Raw genomic sequence first — 24452 nt, forward strand, 5'->3', positions numbered from 1 at the left:
ATTCACTGCTCTCCACTCCCATGGGCGTGCAGAGAAGTGAATATTCATTTATCTTTATTAGCGGTCACAGTAACCTTAGCCGCCGGCTTCCTGCAGTCGCCAGGCGATCATGCGTGATTACTACTAAAGGGAATGGATATTGGCTTTCATTGGCTTTAATAGCAGGCATAGTAGTTCAGTTCCAGCCAGTGGCTTCCTGCAGCCGCCGGGCAATCACTTGTGCCCGCTATAAACGAGAATTAATATTCACTGCTCATCTATTTGGAACATTTTACAATTTACATGTAACATTAGTCTAGTATGAAAAGTTGAAGTTAAAAAGAAAAAAAACACAGCTGTCCAATGCTGAATTTATGGATGTACAGTCTATCTTCTCTAAAAACATTCATTATACAGGAAAATGCCTTTGATACGATGGCACATGGAGGCATCATATACCTCCTTATGATCAGCGCTCGGACTACTGTTATTCAGTGCGGCAGTACTGATCAATTCTGCGTTCTGAAAAAATTACAGCATGTACTAGTTTCTTCTGCAAATTGGATGAGACTCACCCATTCAAGTCTATTGGTCATCCGTGTTCGGTCCATATGTAATCTTTTTTTTTACAGCATCAGCTATTAAAGGGGTTGTCTGGGACTTTAACATTGATGGCCTATCCTTAGGATTGGATCACACCCACCAATCAGCTGTTTCCGATGTCAGCAGCGGTTGGAATTGCTCAATTGCAGATGTGCACAGCTTCGTCGACGAAATAGTGGTCGCGGCCGGGTACTGCACATCCACGCCCTGTTGATTTGAATACAGTAAACAGAGCTGTGCTTTGCAGCTAAGCAACTGAGCAGTTCCGACCGCATCTGACACACGGAAAAGCTCATCGTCAGAGAGGTCGGGTGTCACATCTCTGCCGATCAGGCATTGATGACCTATCCCAAAGGTAGGCCATCAATGTTAAAGTCATGACAACATCTTTAATTGCTGATGCTGTATAAAAACTGTTTGAATATGTACTACACACGGATGACAAGTGAGAAAATCGTACCACCTTTCTAGATGTGAACATATACTTATTATCACTCTCTTCTACATTATGCCATAACTAGTGTTGAGCGATACCTTCCGATATCGGAAAACATCGGATCGGATTGGATCGGACCGATACCCCAAAAATATCGGATATTGCCGATTCCGATACCGGAAACCAATGCAAGTCAATGGGACACAAATATCGGAATGAAAAAAAACCCTTACTTTCCTTGTAGGTTAATTCTACATGAAGGAAAACAACTAAGAATAATGTAGAATGTATTGGGGGAGGTGGAGGAGACATTAAAGGCATAGAGGTTTAGCCAAATCAAATGGAATAGCAGGAATTAATTTTTTTTTAAGACATTCGGAGTTACAAAGATATTGACTATGTTAAATGGGTTGTCCGGGCTTTTCACATAATCTCAGTGCATATCTGGGCTGCAGAATGCTGACAATAAGTAATTTACCTTCTGTGGCTAGTCTGCACGGTTTCCAAGATATCATCTCTTGCTTCTAAGATAAACGTCCGGGGGGGGGGTGTTCTGGCATTGAAATGAGAACTGGTCGTTTCCTCCTCCCTCACTAGTTTCACTTTCCATAGATCACTGTTCAGCGTGTGTCTGGGGGAGAAGCAGCTGGGTGGTCTGCTCGCAGCCAATCACAGCCATGCCATTACTTAACATGCCTAACATGCATAACAAGATGTGCCTACACTTCTTAGGATTCCTCTTTGGCTGAATAAAATCAAACTGGCTCATTGCATTATGGGAACTTCCGATTCCGGTATTCGATATTCTAAAAGTATCAGAACTCAGTATCAGAACTCCAATACAGCGAATATCGGCCGATACCCGATATTGCAGTATCGGAATGCTCAACACTAGCCATAACACATGACAAATATTATTGTTTTGCAATAAGCAGCCAACCTTGTCATAATGCCTAAAACCGTCCAGTAATGAGGTAAAACAATGATGGTTTGCTTTCTTTAAGTGTTGCTGAACAGCTGCCAATACGGCCCTTTGTTTTTCTTTACCCCTTAGAAAATCTTTGGAGGCTCGGTAGTGAAGAAGATCTCCAACTCCTGAAAGAGGAAAAGAAAGACACTGTTAGGCCCTCTTCACATGTACATGTCTCCGATACATGAAGTATCCGTTTTTACGCATACCAGAGACAACTATAAAATCCTATGGTGATGTTCACATGAAAGAAAAATTTACAGCAGTACAGATGACAAGGGTCAATACAAGTCAATGGGTCCATGGTTACATACATACAGCACAGGGATGACATCCATGTGCCATTCGTGTGACAAATGCCAGAATAAAATGCATTCAAGAAATTCCTGTATTTTATGTGTTAAAGATGTGCAAAAAGAATAGATAGCTACATGGATAATAGAGAGGTAAATAGATATATAATTTGTAGCTTACATGTGTAGCTTATTGTACATGTATAATCTAATAAAATAAATTAAAAAAATGATGTCAGGTCCCCCCATTTTTGGTAGCCAGCAAAGGTAATGCAGACAGCTGAGAGCTGCGGACATCAGGCCGGGAAGGTCCATGGTTATTGGGCCCTTTCCAGCCTAAAAATATCAGCCCTCACATGAGAAGCTCCAATTCTGGTGCTTTGCCTTGGCTCTTCCCGGTGCCCTGGTCCGATGGCAATCAGGGTAATGGTGCTAGGGGTTGAGGTCAGCTTTGAAGTGTCCAAAAACACAGCTGACTTCAAGCACAGTTGTTGGTAATGGAGATGTGTCTGTTAGACACCCACATTACTGATCCAATAATATAAATGAAACACACCCAAAAACATATCTAAATGGATCACCACTTTATTAGAAAAAGAAAAAAATCCTAGGCAGGTTCGAATTCGATGTAGTCCAGCAAATACAACGAAGTTAAGTGAAAATATGCCATACAAAGCCTATGAAGCTCCATACGTAGGTCTTGCAAACCACCAGAGCTGACCCGGAAACTGTAAAGAGCAGTAACATTACTGACGTCACTGCTCTTCAGAGTCACTGGGTCTCGTGCAGCGCAGCGTGACCTGGAACGCCTGAAGAGAGCTAAAGTTAAAGATGTCACCTCTCTCCAGAGTCACTGGATCTCGTTTCATTCATTTATTTGGCTAAAACATGTACAATAAGTTACACATGCAAGGCACAAATTATATATATAACGGATATCTATCTATCTTTTATCTTTTAACAACTTTAACATGTAAAAAAATCATGAATTTATTGAATGCATTTTATTTTGGTGTGTGTCATATGGACGGCACATGGATGGTACATGGCCACAGAAAACCACATGGTTAGTAAAAATGGACCATCTGATGCAAACGTTGTTTTTACCCCTTCACGACTGGATGAGAGTCACTAGCTTCGCCCATCAATTCAACTGTCACATGATTGCGGGGCACCAATAGGTTGGCATGACAAGCCGGGGTCTGCAGGAGACCCCTGTAGTTGTCATTGCTGATCTGCAATGAGCGTCGCTCCGTGGCCGGCATTCATAGCAGATGATCAATTCTGCTATACATAGTAGGGCTGACACCTTGCTATGTGTAGCACAAGCAATTACAAGATTGCAGTTTGAAGTCTCCTAAGGAGACTATTTATGCAAGTGAAAAGTTAAAAAAAAGCTTTTAAAAATATAAATACAGTATATATATATATATATATACACACATATATACACACACATATACTGTATATTCAAACAATGTGAAAAACATATAGCCAGCTCACCATAAAGGAGTTCCTCTTGATGCAGTAATCGGTGTTCACCCTGTGCTTTGCACGGATCCAGGCAGGGAGTATACCCCAACAAATAGAAATATGAGGAGATTGGGATCCAGCAAAAGGATGAAAGTTCACCAGATTTGTAAAAACTTCTTCTTTATTAATCCATTATGTCATAAAAAGTAAGAGGAACTCCAATCAATTATCAATCAATTGTCCCTTGCTGGAATGCTACATAATTGATTGGAGTTCCTCTTACTTTTTATGACATAATGGATTAATAAAGAAGAAGTTTTTATATATACTGTATATATAACGTTCAAATCACCCCCCTTTCGTCCTATTCAAATTAAAGCAATAAAAAAATAAAAAAAAAACAACACATATTTGGTATTTCTGCATTCAGAATCGCCCGATCCAACAAAATATAAAAATAATTAATCCGATTGGCAAATGGCGTAATGAGAAAAAAAATCAAAAAGCCAGAATTATGTTTTTTTGGTCACCGCAACATTGCAATAAAATGTAATAACAAGCGATCAAACCATTGTATGTACCCCAAAACAGTATGACTAAAAACATCAGCTCGTTATGCAAAAAATAAGTCCTTGCCCAGCCCCAGAGCTCGAAAAATGTAGACGCTACGGGTCTCGAAAAATAGCACTTTGGATTTTTTTTCCACCACTTAAACAAAAAAAGAACCTATACATGTTTGGTATCTACAAACTCGTATTGACCTGGAGAATTATAATGGCAGTCCTCATACGGCCATATTGACGGAAAAATAAAAAAGTTATGGTTCTGGGATGAAGGGGAGCAAAAAAACAAAAACGCAAGAATGGAAAACAAGGCCGTGAAGGGGTTAAGTGGACGTGTGAAGGGGTTAAGTGGTCATGTGATGGGAGCCTTACATGAACTTAACGAGGACCTATCAATTATCAAGATGCAAAAAGTGATAGTAGATGAAATGGTAAGACTTTCCTCAAATATAATGTATGTGTTATTATCAAATGAGAAGATTTCCATCAGTATTTCAGGGTAGCAGGTTTTACTTTCACTTAAGGTAACTGGAGTGAGCACAAAATCTGGTGAAATTCTCTTCTCTAAAGGCCCCGTTACACATAACGATGTCCCAGCGATCCCACCAACGATCCGACATGGATGGGATCGCTGGGACATCGTTAGGCTGATCGCTGGTGAGCTGTCACATAGTCAGCCCCTCCAGCGATCAGGACCAGCGAGCATGCTGGTTTCCAATGTAAACAGCAGGTATCTAAGCCACACGGCTCATGGATACCCGCTGTTTACCCTGGAAACCAGCGTCCAGCGTTGCTGATCGCTGGTCTCTCGCTGCCACACGCAGCGATGCACGCTAGCCAGCAGGAGACCAACGAAAAAAAAATGGCCCAGGACGATGGAGCTCGATCAGCGATACCCGGCAGGGGGGCCGGTCGCTGATCCATGTGGCGTCACAAAATCAGCGATCTCGCTGGCGATATCGCTGTGTGTGACTGGGCCTTAAGAGATATCAACTGTGAGGGGGAAGCTGGTTCTAAACAACTCCAGTAAATAGAGCTTTGTGCTGAGATTACGAAATTTGGTTAGCACTCCTAGGGCAGAGTCACTGGTCCACATTGTGTAATAAAAGAATCGATTAATCTAATTATCTGATAAATTTGCCTCAATGAATTACTAAAAGTAGTAGATTATTTCACTAATGCATCCCAATCATCAGTCAATCAGTGAAAAAATATGAAATCATGTAAAATGGAAAAATACGGTATATTTTTACATTCAGAAACAAATCTTACCATATGCTTCAGGTTGACATATCATCCCAAACGTATGATCAGCAGGAACCTTCATTGTGTCTGCAATCCTGTGAGGTATATAAAATATGTACATAATGGGAAATATCACAGATGTAACAACATTTTTTTAATGAGTGGGAGATTGACATTTGTCTCTGTATTAGTATATCAATTCCATGGGGCGTGGCTCAAGACTCATCACTGCTGAAGCACAGTTATCGGAGCGATGTGTTGTATAAAGCCAAACACCTACCATACCCTATAAAATAACAGCAAACTGAGGTTTTAAAAACCGTGAGAAATTAACTCAGGAAGGAGAATTAAAATGTGAGTCACTTTTCATTAAACATTTGTATTGGTTGTACTTGACAACAAAAACATGGCTGCTGACTGTGATACCAAACAAACTGTAGACAGAATGCAGCCATGTTTCCCTAATGTTATACACATCCTTTATTAACCTCTTCACTACCTTGTGATTTTGCCTTTTTTTGCTGCCCTTCTTCTCAGAAGCATAACCTTTTTATTTTTCCGTCAATATAGCCATATGAGGGCTTGTTTTTTGCAGGACAAGTTGTACTTTGAATGACACCATCAACTTTACCATAGCCCTGCTATGTGTAGCATAAATCATGGACTATGAACTCCGGTCTCGGGCTGGCGTTTATAGGAAATTTACAAAGACAAGAATGGGGTCTTCTGCATAGGACACACCCTTCAGTCCCCCTGTCATGTGATCGCAAGGCACCAATGGGTGTGTCTTTTGGTTATGCAAGTTAAATGTCGCTATCAGGTCAGCTGATCAGATCAGCTGTCATGTGCAGTGAAAGATGCGGGCCCAGCGCCGGAGCCAACATCCAATACAGGGAGATGACCTTGGATGTACCTATGCATCCAAGGTCGCAAATGTAGCAGAGTGTATCTTCTGAGAATCCACCGGTACACATAAGAGAACTTCACTGAGCAAGTTATCTTGAATAAACAGTATTTACTTCATATGGGTAAACATGAGATAAGAATTCAGAAGCACACAGTCCGTGCTGCTGCCATAATACACTCAAACGCAAAAGTAAAAGTAACAACAACAATAGAGAGCTTCTCTCACCACAATACAGCAAACATAACTTCACACTATCGCCATCTGCTGTCAGGCAAGTGTAAAGTCCTACCTTCACTTATAATAAGTCCATTTCTGTTGCATATGCCAACACCCTTTCTCAACAGTAAGGACTTATACAATCAAACCCAACTTTTTTATTAGTCTCTGGTGTTTATCAGCATTCAACGCCTTCGTGAAGATGTCTGCTGTCATTTCCTCAGTAGGACAATATTCTAACTTCAAGACTCCTTGTTCCTGATGATATCTCAAGAAATGATAATTCACATCAATATGCTTGGTTCTTGGATTGACTCTTTCCATCTGAGCAAGAACAAGACATCCTTGATTGTCCTCATTCAATTTTGTCGGTTCAAACTGTGGTTGTCCTAAGTCTGTCAACAATTGTCTTAACCACAGAACTTCTTGACTTGCATGTGCTGCGGCAACATATTCTGCTTCTGTTGAAGACAGTGTCACAATTGACTGTTTCTGTTGCTTCTATGCATTTATTAGCTTCTTCTTTAGGGAGTTTAGATATGTCTTCCCAAGAGGTAGGTTCATAAATTTTACTTGTGCTTGTCTTGTATGAGAGACGTTTTGGCGGTTTACCTTTGTTCTCTCTCATTGAACGTCTTGGTTCTGTATCTGTTTGTAGTTGTATTTCTTCATTTTCAGTATTCTGTTCTTCATCAATTTCAACTACTTTCTTATCAGATACCTCTTCAGCTATGTCACTGCTGGTTTTCTCATTTTTTCTGTCAATTGAAATCATAGTGTCTTCATTTAGATCCTCAATGAATGTCACACTGTCACTCACCGTGACTGTCTGTTTTGGGATCTAGGATTCTGTATCCTTTGCAATTTTCACTATATCCAACAAATATTCCCTCCATGGATCTGTTTTGAAGTTTGGAACGTTTTTCTGTTGGAATGAATACAAAAACTTTACATCCAAAAACTTTTAAATGATTGACACTTGGTTTCATACCTTGCCACAGTTCATATGGAGTTTTCTTCAGTTTTCTGGAAAAAAAAAAGCCTGTTCTGTAGATATGTAGCTGTCATTGCTGCCTCACCCCAATATTTCTCTGGTATTTTGGAATCTGTCAGCATACATCTCATCATTTCTGTCTTTCCTTTCTGCTACTCTATTTTGTTCAGGTGTGTACACAACAGTTTTCTGGTGTTCTATTCCATTCTGTCTTAAGTAGTTTTCTATTTTGTGACCTGTAAATCTACCTCCAGTATCACTTCTGATGACAATTGGCTTCCTTTCAAATTTGTTACTTGAACTTGTTACATAGTCTACAAGTTTATCAAAAAACTTCACTTTTGTTCTTAATTAAGTATGTGACTGTGTATCTTGAGTAGTCATCTATGAACATTCCTCCTGATGTAGTCACTTTCATGGGACCACATACGTCAGTATGCACCAAATCAAGTGGTCTTTTGCTTTTCATTTCACTTTCATTTGGAATAGATATTCTTGTGGCTTTAGATTTTACACAAAATTCACATCTTATGGTAATTGAGCAATCTGATATCTTTAGATCTTTTGTCAATTCTTTTCTTTGTAGTTCCCTTATACTGTCAGGGTGTCTGTGTCCTAGATGTCTATGCCACACGTGAATACAGTTCTTGTGATCATGTGTACATACCTTCATCTGTTCCTTTAGTGTGTCAAGATGATATAATTGTTCATCTGCCTTGACATTGGTTATCACCTTGTTTCCTGCTAGAATTGCACACTCATTGTCTTTGAATTTTACAATGAGTCCATTGGCTGTTAAACACTTCACAGATAACAATCCGTCTTCCAATTTTGGAACATACAACACATCCTCCACAAGTATCTTTGAATTTTGTCCAAACTTGTTTGAACAGTTTAGTATACCTTGTCCTATACCTTCTGCGGTTATTTTGCTTCCATCTGCAAGATAAATGGCTTCTTTCTTATCTAAATGAAGATCAGTGGAGAAATTCTTGTCACTTATCATATGACTTGTTGCTCCTGAATCAATAAACCAACCAAGTGATGATTTCTTGTCTGTTACTTTAAATGTGTCATTCCAATTATTCTCACATGAATCGGAAATTGTGTTTTTCACTTTCTGTGTATGCTCTTTATGTTGTAATTTTTGTTGTTCTGCTATCCATATGGTACAGTCTGTCATGTCCGCCATGTCTGTCATGTCGGCCATGTGTTTTGTCTCATGACCCCTGGAGCGGTGTGCCCGCGCATCTCATGTCTGCTATCCTGCATGTTCCCTAGAGCAGTGTGCACACTCACCTCATGACTGTTGAGCTGCGGGATGCCTGCGTTTCTGCTCTGCCTTCTGTGATCGTCTCATTATGTCTAGAACCCCTGATCATGTGTCCTTCCTATGTTCCAGCTGAGGCTGGTTCTGCATTCATCTCTGCATGTCTGGAACTCTGATCATGTGACCTGCCTAGGTTTCAGCACTGGTTTTGCAATCATCCCTGCATGTCTGGAATCCTGATCATGTGACTGCTCCCTGTGATCCTGGAGGATCTGAACTGGAAGTTCTTCCCTGGTCCTGACCCGGAAGTGGAGGTGCTATGCCCTATATCAGACCGCCCCTTCCTATGCTCAGGGCCTGAGTATTGTGTTGCTTCCCTGCATGGCTGCTTGGTCTGCTGGGTCGCTCCCTCTATTCTGTGCCCTTGCACTTTGCTATGTCGTGCGTCTCCGTGCTCGTATTCCGTCTCTTGTCTCGTGCTTTGTCTCGTGTTGTCCTTCGTGCTTTGTTTGTCCTCGCTATGCTTCATTGTTATGCTATGTTCTGTACCCTGTCCCCGACGTGTCTCTCTACACATGCAGGCCTCCGCTCTGTACCCTGTCCCTGACGTGTCTCTCTACACGTGCAGGCCTCCGCTCTGTACCCTGTCCCTGACGTGTCTCTCTGCACGCGCAGGCCTCAGTCCTGTATCTCTCCCTGGCGTGCCTCTCGGCATGCGCAGGTTTCGCCTTGTACCTCCCTGGCATGTCCTCTGCATCTGCAGGACTCTGCCTCATACTCAATGCCTTGTCTCTGATACTTTGTGTGCTGTTCGCATGCGCCTGGCCTTCCTAGCCTTCTGTTCGTGCCTCAGCCGTGCCCGCCCTAGCCATGCCCGCCTGCCTGTGCCGCAGCCGTGCTCGTTGATCAGTGACAGCTGTGTCGCCTGCCATTCCTCAGCCGGGTTCGCTGGAGTCTTGCCCATCTGTTAGTGCCGCAGCCCGATCAGTTAGCCAGTGCCCCAGCCGTGCTCTCTGTGCTTCCTTGCACTTCACGCTGTTTCCGCACTGTGCTTTCTGTGCTCTCTAAAGCACGCACAGGCCCTCGCCTGCCCATGGCATACCTCCCCGTGCTTCTATAAAAGTATGCGCAGGTTTTGCCTCTTGCACGCACAGGCCCTAACCCTGTTCTCATACTCTGTCCCTGGCGTGTCCTCGCACGCGCAGGCCACCGTCCCTGTACCTGTCCCTGGCATGCCCCTTCGCATGCGCAGGCCTCCGTCCTGTGAACCTGACCCAGGCGTGTTCGTTGACACGCATCCTGTTTCTAATTTTGTCTTGTCTGATTGCATGGAACCCTGGTTTGCTTACCGGATGTCCGGAACCTGCCAATCACCTTCAGAGCTACAGAACCTGATGTACTGGTTGATCGTTGCCTGCTGTCCGGAGTCCGATGTCATCGTTCCCTGCCTACCATCTGCACGTACCATGCCTTGGACCTCGGCATGCCCTTGCACGCACTTTGCTATGTGTTCCCTGTGTATTTACGTTTGGCACCTGTTATTACCCTGAAGTGTTCCTTAATGAAGTTACTTTGAATTAACGTCTTGTCTTGCCTTGTCTTGTTTCCCTGAGCCGGCCGTCTGGTCCAGCTGCTGTGGTGGCTCACCCCCTTGGTCTTGCCCCTGACACTCCCTGTATAGTGGGTGGATTCTCACTAGGTCAGCTCGCCCTAGGTGGGTGGGTGCCACGGCCCAGAGGGTCCACTCATTCAAAAGGAAAATGACTCAGTGTAAGCTGACGCTCATCACACAGTCTTTCTTTAAATGACCTTTTTTCTTACATCTGAAACATTCTCTTGTCTCTTTATTACAGGGTTTTTTAAATTCTGTAGCTTTAAGAGCATTTCCACTGTCCTTTTCAGTAGAAGAATCATTTATTTGTTCTTTTCTTCTCTGATATTCATCTATGAGTCGGGTCTTCACAAATTCTAATGTGATGTCTTTTTCAGGCCTTTCTCTAGTGCATTTATTAAAGCTGTATACGAATCTGATAAATGGCACAATAATATTGCTGCTACATGACTTTTTTAATGTCTTCACTAATAGACCGTAGCTGTGATATTACTTCCATCATTGAGAATATGTGCTTCTGCATGTCGTCATTTGTACTTAATCTCTGTCACGTTGACCCGTCCTGTGTGACGCGACCAGCAGGCCGGTAACTAAAACAACAAGACGCGGCACGTCATACTGTCCTGTGTGACACGGCTCGCAGGCCAGTAACTAAAACAACAAGACATGGGGAAAAGGGAAACAGTTACAATGGTGGGCCCTGCGATAGGGAAAGGGGACGTGGAGACCTCCTGCACTCCCCTGAGTCAGTGTCCCTAACGCTCCTAATGTTCCCTATGCCGGTTACGCACCGGGCGCCTATCAGGAACCTGTTGCCCTGGCACACCCTACACCTATCCCTTGCTAGGGAGCTGGGTGGCGCAGGCACTAGCACCACCGCTGTACTAATACACACTAAGGAAAAAAACAAATGGGGAAACACCACTTAGCTTTACTCTGTTGCACTTGCTCCTGGCAACAGAGTCCACCACCAGAATGCAGCACTCCTCCTGACTCACTGCCTCCAAGCTCTTTCAGAGCTACAAGGAAATCCCCTATGACTCCTTCCACACCAGGGCTAAGACAGTGCTGCAAGGAATGCTCTCAGCTCCTTCCTCCACCAAGGATGATTGAAATGAACACTATCACCAACATTGATTGCAACACCTGTGACTCTTTTATAGCATACTCATGCTGTAAAGTTTTCTAATAGAAATAACTTGTGATTTAAACTGGGTCTTTCATGTAATTTTCTTAATGCGTCCCACATTCCTTTCGCTGTATCCTCATTTCTTATGTGTATTAATTGAGCATCATCCACTAATCAGCTAATGGTGGCTCTCAATTCTCTATTCTTTCTATCCCATGTCTGTTTATCTTCATCAGGTCTATCTGTAATGATAACTTCCCATAAATTGTTCTTAGATAACATCTCTACTTTGAATTTCCATAACTGATAATTTGTCGCATTTGGAGACCTCCCTGATGTGCCTAAACAGTGGAAACCCCTCAATTCTAACTCCAACCCTAACTCCAACACACTCCTAACCCTAATCCAGACCCTAATCATAACCATAACCACAACCCTAACCCCAACACACCCCTAACTCTAATCCCAACCGCAACCCACCCCTAACCCTAATTCCAACCCTAACCCTAATTCCAACCCTAACCTTAATTCTAACCCTAACCCTATTTCTAACCCTAACCCTATTTCTAACCCTAACCCTAATTCTAACCGTAACCCTAATTCCAACCCTAACCCTAATTCTAACCCTAATGGGAAAATAAAAATATTTTCTTTATTTTATTATTTGTCCCTACCTATGGGGTTGATAAAGGGGGGGTTTATTTACTTTTTTTTATTTTGATCACTGTGAGAGTTTATCACAGTGATCAAAATAAAATGAATGAATCTGCAGCCGGCAGATATAATCTGGCGCACCGCGCATGCGCCCGCCATTTTCCAAGATGGTGGCGCCCATGATGCAGGACACTGGGACGGCCAGAGTGACAGGAGGTACCGGGGGGTGAGGGGGGATCGGAAGGCAGGGGGGAGGATCGGAAGGCTGGGGGGAGCGGAAGGAAGGGGGAGGGGAGCTGATGATGACTGCGGCAGCCGATCGCTGCCGTCAGTCAGTGGCGGCAGCCGATCGGTGCCGTCAGTCGTGGGGGGGTCTCATCGGTGTCTCCAGCCATGGACGATGCCATTGCAGCATAGGCCATGGCTTGATTGTAATATTTCACCAAATTTCATTGGTGAAATATCGCACTGCGCATGTGCCCGCCATTTTCCAAGATGGCGCCGCCCATTTATGCAGAACACTGGGACCGCCAGAGGGACAGGAGGTACCGGGGAGGGTGAGGGGGGATCAGAAGGCTGGGGGGAGCGGAGGGAAGGGGGGAGCTGATGATGACTGTGGCAGCCAATCGGTGCCGTCAGTTGGTGGCGGCAGCCGATCGGTGCCGTCAGTCAGTGGGGGGGGTCAGATTAGTGTCTCCAACCATGTCCGATGCTACTGCAGCATCAGCCATGGCTGGATTGTAATGTTTCATCAAATTTCATTGATGAAATATTACTATCGCTCTGATTGGCTGTCTCACTTTCAACAGCCAATCAGAGCGATCGTAGCCACGTGGGGGCTAAGCCACCCCCCCTGTGGTGACGTAGAAAGGGTCCTGTGTGTGCGGGTCGGGTAGGCGTCATGGGTCGGGAAAGGGTTAAAGAGGATCTGTCACAAGGTAAAAAAGTGTGCTGAGCCCGCAACCTCTCCGGCACATTTCAGCTGATGTCATTAGCTGACATGAGCCACATGAGCCACTAACAGCCGCGGGTGGAATCGCAATCCACCCGGAGCTAACATGTTAAATGCCACTGTCAATCTCTGACAGCTCCATTTAACATGCTCGCTCCACAATCGCATCACTAACCCCTCACATCGACGCCCATGTTACATGACCATAGGTCCCTGACCAGTTGGAATGACAACCCGGGGTCTGCAGCAGATAGCTGGATAGCTTTGAGTGCCGCCCAGCAGTCAGTGTTCATACCAAGTGAGCATTTCTGCTACACAGAGCAGAGCTGGAGCCCTGCTATTTGTAGTAGAGGCTATCAGATGCCATGGGGACTATTAAAGCAAGTGTAAAGTAAAAAAAAAAAATGTTTATATTGTTGATTCCACACTTGTCCCTACTGGCAAATTTGGCTAAATCTCCAGATGGGCATCAGTAGGAAAAACAAATTCCTCATCAGCTGCCAATGGCGGGTCTCAAAGTACACCACACTCCAGTTTGTAGTCCATCAGTGCTTTAGGCTGCTTGTGCAGATACTTTAACATATGTAGAGTCGAATTCCAGTGGGTTGTGATATTGCAAATTAGACAGCGCTCTGGCAGACCATTCTGTTTTTGCAAAGCTAAGAGAGGGTGCTTTGCCAAATAAGAACAGTTGAATTGAACTGACGCTTTCCTAGCCATAGCAACTACCTGCCTCAAGCTGGTATATTTGCAAAATAAATATTGCAGCATTAAATTTAGGGTATGAGTCTTGCCAGGAGCATGAAATACTTTACCTAACCATAAGGCAGCTAGAATATTCTGGACTTTGATGCTCATGAGGGATAAAATCATCAGTAGAGATGAGCAAACGCGAACTGTAAAGTTCGGGGTCCGTACTACTAGTGCTGAACTCCAATCACGAATTTCTCCCAGAAGTCCATTTTAGGGAAGAGAAAAGAGAGAAGAGAGCGAAGAGAGACTTTTGCAGCCCCCTAGCCCTTATTACGACCATTTTAGAGCACCAAAGTTTGGGTCCTCTATGGGGTTCGGGTTCAAGTTGGGTAAACTTCTGATACCCAAACCAAACTTTGGACTAAAGTTCACTCGAACCCGAACATCCATGGGTCCGCTCACCCCTAATCATCACTAATGGTGGATGGTGCTGATGACATCAATCAGTTACTACCTTAAGGTGTCATCTAATTGACAGAAAAATCAGCAGACAAGAAGGGGGAGGACAGCTTGAGGCTCTCTCTGATTACTGCTAACTTGCTTTTCCCAAATGAGTTTGCAATATCACTTCATGTGCTGATGGATAGCCATAGCTCTTATTCTATGCAGTCTGGGACATTCACAGCTTAATTTTCTCTTGTACAGCCTGCAGACTGCAAAGAAATTGTTTTTCAGAAACTAACAAAAGACCTCCAATACACAAAATGCAAGCATGTATCAGAAAACAGCTAGGTGTCATGGACAGAATGGAAGTTCAGTTCTGTATAACATTAAGTGGTATGGTGATGGAGGAGGTGACCTGAGCAGAACACTGACTAAAGCTGTTGGTGTTATTGTTAGAGGGTACTTCATCCAGGTATGGTGATGAAGGAGGTGACCTGAGCAGAACACTAACTAAAGCTGATGGTGTTATTGTTAGAAGGTACTTCATCCAGGTATGGTGATGGAGGAGGTGACCTGAGCAGAACACTAACTAAAGCTGAGGGTGTTGCTGTTAGAGGGTACTTCATCCATGTATGGTGATGGAGGAGGTGACCTGAGCAGAACACTAACTAAAGCTGAGGGTGTTGCTGTTATAGGGTACTTCATCCTGATGTGAGTGAGATGAGAAATGTATAATATATTTCATTATGCCCCCTACTTCCTCCCCTCTGAAACACTTGCCAGAGGCAAAAAAAGGCCTATTGTCACCTGCATTTCATATTACTACTACAAAAATACCAGTGGTGCTGCATCTAAGGGCTCCCAGATTTTTTATTGTGATATGGGAAGTTTTTTCTATCACAATACCATGTCTGTTGTCACTGCCATGTTTTAGTTTATCATACATTTTGACCCCAAGTATAACATTTAAGTCCTTTAGTAAAATTTGTTACCAGCTACACCTAACCAGCCTTGGGTCACCCACAACTACAGTGCCTTACGAAAGTATTCGGCCCCCTGGAACTTTTCAACCTTTTCCCACATATCATGCTTCAAACATAAAGATACCAAATGTAAATTTTTGGTGAAGAATCAGCAACAAGTCGGACACAATTGTGAAGTTGAACGAACTTGTCAAGTATACGCATGATAAGTAATTTGCGGCAACAGTCAGCCGTATTGCTGTGGTGAATATGCTCCTTATATTCGAATACTATAACAGTTGTAAAACATTAACACTTTTTCTATATATTTTTTTAAAGCCACCCATCCTCCTTGCCAAAAAGGCAATGTACAGAACCATAAAATACTAGGTTAATGACTATGTTAATATGGAAAGTAATTTCCCAGCAATATTAATCTGGTGCATATGGTTTTTAAATTCAACTATTAAAACAGTTATAAAACCTTAAATTTTTTTAAAGTTATTTCCACCCTTTTGAAAAAAATGCAGCATAACCCAAAATGCTACATTGAAGAGTAGGTACAACTAGGTTTACACCTAGACAATAATATACCATAACTGCGTACACTCTGGTGTACAGAGGGTGTACAGTTGATAAATTGGACTATAAAAACAGGCTTTCAAAAAATTCACTTTTGGAAATTTCCAAACAAAGAATGGGACAAGAACAGCTTGTCAAGTTATCATTTCAAAAGCAAACAACTTCAACGTACCGCTGTATATGGGTGGTGTTTATGGATCTAATATTGGACTACTATTGGCCAGGTGTCATTCCATTTGGACTACTACAACAAAGAAATGTAATAAGCGTACTACCCAAGCCCATTAATCCAAAAAAGGATCGGCAACACTTCAAGGCAAGTATTAAACATATAGATCCTTCAGTAAATTGGCCATACTGGGATCAAGAAGTGTCTCTCAACAACAATATACAAAAATAAGTTTATTAGACATCCAAAATTTATGACACAATGAAAATAACACACATGGTGCCTCAACCATGCAATCAGAGGATAGCTAAAATGTGAAACACTGAAATGCCCAAGTAAACAAAAATATCGACTATGTCAATTTACAGATTATTAACTAGTAAAGATAGAGAAAATTGATAGACATTCATCAGTAAAATCATTGCATATCCAAAATCTACTATTATCTTGCATGTGCACATACACAATGAGATGCAGTAGCTATGCAGGGCAGAGAAATCAGAAAAATTTAAAATTTGATCGGCCACTTGACGGTATACTGAATTATAATCCCTCCCGCCCGTTACTATTGGTGGCTTGATAGTGTAACTTCTCCCATCTAAACCTGATTGGCCATTTGACTATATAATTCACATGACGCCGGTCCATAGACATGCCCCCAGTAAGAAGCATCCACGAAACGCAAGTCAGGGACCGGAGGTTTAGCTTGTCACTGGAGTGAAATTTGGTGGTGAAACGCCTGTCCAGGTAATATGTAGAGGAGTGGGGACAAAATTGCTTACATGTGTGCATGAATGAACGCTACAATGGCAGTAGGCTATGGGTGTTTCTATTGTAGGCAAAACCATGCCTCTAATTAGTGTGTGAAATGTAGCTGTGAGTGTTTTCTCCTTTTAGCTAGCCTCTGATTGCATGGTTGAGGCACCATGTGTGTTATTTTCATTGTGTCATAAATTTTGGATGTCTAATAAACTTATTTTTGTATATTGTTGTTGAGAGACACTTCTTGGTCCCAGTATGGCCAATTTACTGCCGGATCTACAGTATATGTTTAATAAACAAATAAATGTTCAAAAATAAAAACATTTGTAACAACATGCTCACTTGGTGAGGTATAAAGTTAATTTTAATATTCTGTATTGGGGAGATTTGTATTAAAAAAAAATATATTGTAGTTGTCCTCCTGGTAACACACAAGCCTAGGTTTTAGGATTCATTTTTACTAGCAAAATTAGGATACAGGGTATTAAACTGCCCTCCTGATTTAGTGTGTGAAAACTTAAAAAAAATGCTATTGTTATTAAGGTGCCGTGCTGTTATAGTATATTACAGACCAATGAACATACAGTCACATAACTATAGAATTACAGCACTTCTCTATCTCACTGGAATCTTTGAACTGTTATTCCCAGACAGACTACCACTCCCAATTTCAAGGTGCTTCAACACTAGTGCAGTAGTGTAACAAAATCCAATTTAAACCTATTTTTGTCCCTATGTGAATAAGCTGTGTACTGTGACCTTCCAGTCCTACCCTGTATCGGCTGTGATAATTCCCTCTAACTGGCTGTGCTGGACCATGTGATGTGATAGCCGCAGGGAATTATGGGAATTTTTCGCCTGACTCTGTTTGATATCATGTGCCCGCTTTGTCACGCATATGTATATATGTTACATCCACCCCCACCGCCGCGAGAAAAAAAATAAATAAGTATAAAAAGAAGAAAGAACCAACTGGATGGAGAAAGTGATCTTTTTCTGCAGGGGAACGTTCAGTGCGACAAAAACTGGATGTCTTCTAGCAATATACCTCTTGAATTTGGGGAACACCTAGTTTTTTATAAAGAGATGTCTCACTAATAGGAGACACTAGAGATAAGAAAATTGAGAAAATTGATTCAATGCAAATCAAAGTTGTGTTGAATTTTATGAAAATGTGAAGAATTTGCATTTCAGAAAAATGCCCATAACATTTGAGGTTTTTTATTTTAAAATATTGCAGAAGATTTTATGAGCCAAGGAAAGGTCACATGAATTCAGGCATGTCAATAAAACTTTGAAGCTATTACATCACATGGTATAGCACAGCCATTCAGGAGAGACTATTAGAGCATGTATAAAAGCTGAGGTAGGAAAAGCAGCAGCCATTTTATGGTGATTTAGGATAGAGAGAGGACATCAAAATTTACAGCTGAGAGACAGAGAGAGAAAGTTGTAAACCATTGGACAAATATTCAAGACAGGAATATTTTGTACAACTGCAGCACTCAAGATGATGAGTGTAGTAGTTTGCAAATAATACATACAGTCATATGTAAAAGTTTGGGCACCCCTATTAATGTTAAGCTTTTTTCTTTATAACAATTTTGGTTTTTGCAACAGCTATTTCAGTTTCATATATCTAATAACTGATGGACTCAGTTATATTTCTGGATTCAAATGAGGTTTATTGTACTAACAGAAAATGTGCAATCTGCATTTAAACAAAATTTGACCGGTGCAAAAGTATGGGCACCCTTATCATTTTCTTGATTTGAACACTCCTAACTACTTTTTACTGACTTCCTGAAGCACTAAATTGGTTTTGTAACCTCATTGAGCTTTGAACTTCATAGCCAGGTATATCAAATCATGAGAAAAGGTATTTAGGGTGGCCACTTGCAAGTAGTTCTCCTATTTGATTCTCCTATGAAGAGTGGCATCATGGGCTCCTCAAAACAACTCTCAAATGATCTGAAAACAAAGATTATTCAACATAGCTTTTCAGGGGAAGGATACAAAAAGTTGTCTCAGAGATTTAACCTGTCAGTTTCCACTGTGAGGAACATAGTTAGGAAATGGAAGAACATAGGTACAGTTCTTGTTAAGCCCAGAAGTGGCAGGCCAAGAAAAATATCAGAAAGGCAGAGAAGAAGAATGCTGAGAACAGTCAAGGACAATCCACAGACCACCTCCAAAGACCTGCAGCATCATCTTGCTGCAGATGGTGTCACTGTGCATCGGTCAACAATACAGCGCATGCATAACGCCTTTTTGTATGACCAAACAACTCAATCTTTGTTTCATCAGTCCACAGGACCTTCTTCCAAAATGTAACTGGCTTGTCCAAATGTGCTTTTGCATACCTCAGGCGACTCTGTATGTGGCGTGCTTGCAGAAACGGCTTCTTTCGCATCACTCTCCCATACAGCTTCTCCTTGTGCAAAGTGCGCTGTATTGTTGACCGATGCACAGTGACACCATCTGCAGCAAGATGATGCTGCAGGTCTTTGGAGGTGGTCTGTGGATTGTCCTTGACTGTTCTCACCATTCTTCTTCTCTGCCTTTCTGATATTTTTCTTGGCCTGCCACTTCTGGGCTTAACAAGAACTGTACCTGTGTTCTTCCTTTTCCTTACTATGTTCCTCACAGTGGAAACTGACAGGTTAAATCTCTGAGACAACTTTTTGTATCCTTCCCCTGAAAAGCTATGTTGAATAATCTTTGTTTTCAGATCATTTGAGAGTTGTTTTGAGGAGCCCATGATGCCACTCTTCATAGGAGAATCTAATAGGAGAACTACTTGCAAGTGGCCACTTTAAATACCTTTTCTCATGATTTGATACACCTGGCTATGAAGTTCAAAGCTTAATGAGGATACAAAACCAATTTAGTGCTTCAGGAAGTCAGTAAAAAGTAGTTAGGAGTGTTCAAATCAAGAAAATGATAAGGGTGCCCATACTTTTGCACCGGTCAAATTTTGTTTAAATGCAGATTGCACATTTTCTGTTAGTACAATAAACCTCATTTGAATCCAGAAATATAACTGAGTCCATCAGTTATTAGATATATGAAACTGAAATAGCTGTTGCAAAAACCAAAATTGTTATAAAGAAAAAAGGTTAACATTAATAGGGGTGCCCAAACTTTTACATATGACTGTAGAGTCCATTGATAGGGAAGAGAGAAGTAAAGTGACAGCAGCAGTACCAGACTCATTATGATTGATCAGTGATGTGGAGTATCTAGCATCTGTTATGCTGCATTTTAATTACAATTAGACATTTTTGTCTTCCTTCTTAATGTACTATAAAAAAGGGGGAGACAGAAGCGCACAATAGGGTCTTATCCAATGATATAAACGTTTCACAGATATGGATCCACTCACCTGGTTCAGTTGTGTGGAACACAACAACCATAAGCACAAATGGGTAGGATCCGATGAACTGCACCAATCAGCCGGTCACTAGAATTGCATACATAGGAAGGAGAGAAGTCCGGCTTTCAGGATCGCGCTGTTCCAGTCCAAAGTTCACAAGGAGTTAATCCAAGGACCAAGCAGTGATTATAACTTTCTTTTTATTCCATAAACTCTACGTGTTTCGTGTACACACTGTACACTCCTCAGGAGCAAAGTTACACTGGCATCACATTTCATTCTCCTTATATACTAGCTCCCCCAGGAAGTGAGGTAGATGCTCATTGCACTTAAAAAAAATTCACACATAACTATCAACATAATGTAAAATCACAAAAAATCACTAAAATTCATCTATAAAACACACTTTTATAAAAACACACATATGTAAAACTTCACACTAGAAAAAATGTAAAACATTATAATAAAATTATGATTATACTCAATAAAAAACTAAATTTCTTGGTACATCATATCAATTAGCAGAACAACATTCACAAATCTCTTATATAACCGCACTTATATTTTCCTTTCAGTATTAACCCTTCATTCAACATATTATACTTTTACTTTCCTTATATTTCAGGCAGATGATCATATACTAATTAATGTATGTACTCCTATGCGGATTTGATCCTGCACAGCAGACCCATGCTCTGCACTCAAGAAACTTTTCTGTCCTCTCAGCCAAAGGCTCCACATCTCCAGAGCTGTCAGTTCCTTTTCAAGGCACCAGCCAACTATTCCAATCATAGTAAATTACCGCCGATTGTATCTCTTTTTATGTTAGCGATATGATCATTCCCTTGCTGTAATGTTATAGCATGGACATCACACAATTATCAGATGCCAATACTACTCCAATCCTTAGCAGACAAATATGCAGAGCACCAAAATTATTTAAAGATGTCAGATATTTCATTTAAACCGTATGGTTGCAGAGTCTGCAACCTATGAATCCAGTAAATTTCCTCTCTCATCAGAATGACACTCCTGTTCACAGTGTCTTCTGAAACATAATCAATTGGGGCCACTTTAATACATGGTTTCTTCCCATGTCTTATAGTGCAATGTTTTGATACTCCATGGAACATAAAACCTTCAATTATATTGTGTCTGTGCGAATTCATGCGGTTATGCAGTTCTTGTGTGGTTTTACCCACATACTGCAAACCACATTCGCATTCTATCAGATATATCACAAAACTACTTTTACAATTCAGGGAAAACTTTAAATCAAACACCTTATTATTCTGAATTGATCTGAATGTGGTCATATTATGCATAATCATGCCACAACACAGACACCGAGCGGTATTACATTTAAAGACTCCTGGTTTTTTGCATTGTTCATCCCTAATTTTTTCTTTTTTCAGGCAACTGGGGGCCAGTATATTTCTAAGAGTAGAGGATCTTTTAAAAGTTAGTCCTGGTTTATTCGGTAGCATACTCCCCAACACTGGATCATTAAGAAGAACAGACCAATGATCCTGTAAAATGTTCCTAATTTTTCGATTTTGTTTAGTAAAATTAGTTAAAAAGTTTAAGGAGAAACTATCATTCTCTTTTTCTCTTTTCTTAGGATTTACTAGGTCCATCTGTTCCAAACCTGCGCACTCATTATATGCTTTTTCTAGCAGTTTTTTTGGATAGTTTTTCTCAATAAACCTATTTTTCAATTCCTTGGCTTGTGATACAATATCTGACTCTAAACTACAATTTTTCTTAATCCTTTTATACTGGTTCTTCGGGACATTGATTAACCATTTATAATAATGGCCACTATTAAAATCTAACAGACTATTTGCATCACACTTCTTAAAAAAAGTTTTAGTAAAAATCTTCCCTTCTGAATGGAAAATGGTCAGATCCAAATAATCTATACTCTCCATATTATATACCCATGAAAAGGTGAGACCCCAATCATTCCTCTGAATGCTCTCCAGAAATTGTTCTATGTTATTACATTTATTATCAAAGACTATCATTAGGACATAGAACAATTTCTGGAGAGCATTCAGAGGAATGATTGGGGTCTCACCTTTTCATGGGTATATAATATGGAGAGTATAGATTATTTGGATCTGACCATTTTCCATTCAGAAGGGAAGATTTTTACTAAAACTTTTTTTAAGAAGTGTGATGCAAATAGTCTGTTAGATTTTAATAGTGGCCATTATTATAAATGGTTAATCAATGTCCCGAAGAACCAGTATAAAAGGATTAAGAAAAATTGTAGTTTAGAGTCAGATATTGTATCACAAGCCAAGGAATTGAAAAATAGGTTTATTGAGAAAAACTATCCAAAAAAACTGCTAGAAAAAGCATATAATGAGTGCGCAGGTTTGGAACAGATGGACCTAGTAAATCCTAAGAAAAGAGAAAAAGAGAATGATAGTTTCTCCTTAAACTTTTTAACTAATTTTACTAAACAAAATCGAAAAATTAGGAACATTTTACAGGATCATTGGTCTGTTCTTCTTAATGATCCAGTGTTGGGGAGTATGCTACCGAATAAACCAGGACTAACTTTTAAAAGATCCTCTACTCTTAGAAATATACTGGCCCCCAGTTGCCTGAAAAAAGAAAAAATTAGGGATGAACAATGCAAAAAACCAGGAGTCTTTAAATGTAATACCGCTCGGTGTCTGTGTTGTGGCATGATTATGCATAATATGACCACATTCAGATCAATTCAGAATAATAAGGTGTTTGATATAAAGTTTTCCCTGAATTGTAAAAGTAGTTTTGTGATATATCTGATAGAATGGGAATGTGGTTTACAGTATGTGGGTAAAACCACACAAGAACTGCATAACCGCATGAATTCGCACAGACACAATATAATTGAAGGTTTTATGTTCCATGGAGTATCAAAACATTGCACTATAAGACATGGGAAGAAACCATGTATTAAAGTGGCCCCAATTGATTATGTTTTAGAAGACACTGTGAACAGGAGTGTCATTCTGATGAGAAAGGAAATTTTACTGGATTCATAGGTTGCAGACTCTGCAACCATATGGTTTAAATGAAATATCTGACATCTTTAAATAATTTTGGTGCTCTGCATATTTGTCTGCTAAGGATTGGAGTAGTATTGGCATCTGATAATTGTGTGATGTCCATGCTATAACATTACAGCAAGGGAATGATCATATCGCTAACATAAAAAGAGATACAATCGGCGGTAATTTACTATGATTGGAATAGTTGGCTGGTGCCTTGAAAAGGTACTGACAGCTCTGGAGATGTGGAGCCTTTGGCTGAGAGAACAGAAAAGTTTCTTGAGTGCAGAGCATGGGTCTGCTGTGCAGGATCAAATCCGCATAGGAGTACATACATTAATTAGTATATGATCATCTGCCTGAAATATAAGGAAAGTAAAAGTATAATATGTTGAATGAAGGGTTAATACTGAAAGGAAAATATAAGTGCGGTTATATAAGAGATTTGTGAATGTTGTTCTGCTAATTGATATGATGTACCAAGAAATTTAGTTTTTTATTGAGTATAATCATAATTTTATTATAATGTTTTACATTTTTTCTAGTGTGAAGTTTTACATATGTGTGTTTTTATAGAAGTGTGTTTTATAGATGAATTTTAGTGATTTTTTGTGATTTTACATTATGTTGATAGTTATGTGTGAATTTTTTTAAGTGCAATGAGCATCTACCTCACTTCCTGGGGGAGCTAGTATATAAGGAGAATGAAATGTGATGCCAGTGTAACTTTGCTCCTGAGGAGTGTACAGTGTGTACACGAAACGCGTAGAGTTTATGGAATAAAAAGAAAGTTATAATCACTGCTTGGTCCTTGGATTAACTCCTTGTGAACTTTGGACTGGAACAGCGCGATCCTGAAAGCCGGACTTCTCTCCTTCCTATATATTCTTAATGTACTAGAAAGAGGAAGCCGGGAAGCAAAATATACAAGAGAATATTCCTGAAAATTCACACATTTAATTGCAACTGTATCTCACAAAGTGTGCAAATTTTTACTCATTTGTTTTACTAGTCAAATATTAGAACCTTATATAGTACAACAATACTGTTGGAGTTTAGGAGATCATTATATACTGTCTTAAAGGGAGTCCATCACTCCAAAATGCATTTTAAACAGGCTA

At 40.7% G+C, this 24452-nt stretch overlaps 1 protein-coding gene across 2 annotated transcripts in view; it reads right to left on the minus strand.

The window, feature by feature from the left end:
• The window catches only part of EFHB (EF-hand domain family member B), a 117273-nt gene that overhangs the window by 20363 nt on the left and 72458 nt on the right, over window positions 1-24452 (minus strand). For both annotated transcript variants that reach the window (XM_073568127.1, XM_073568119.1), the window contains exons 8-9: window positions 5590-5657; window positions 1959-2113 (exon numbers count right to left, since the gene is read on the minus strand). In XM_073568127.1, coding sequence (XP_073424228.1) covers window positions 1959-2113; window positions 5590-5657 — 223 coding nt within the window. The remainder of the gene's footprint in view (window positions 1-1958; window positions 2114-5589; window positions 5658-24452) is intronic.

This window comes from Dendrobates tinctorius, unplaced genomic scaffold (assembly GCF_039654945.1).
Source record: "Dendrobates tinctorius isolate UK_male_01 unplaced genomic scaffold, ASM3965494v1 ptg000005l, whole genome shotgun sequence".
In the NCBI taxonomy this organism is placed as follows: Eukaryota; Metazoa; Chordata; class Amphibia; order Anura; family Dendrobatidae; genus Dendrobates; species Dendrobates tinctorius.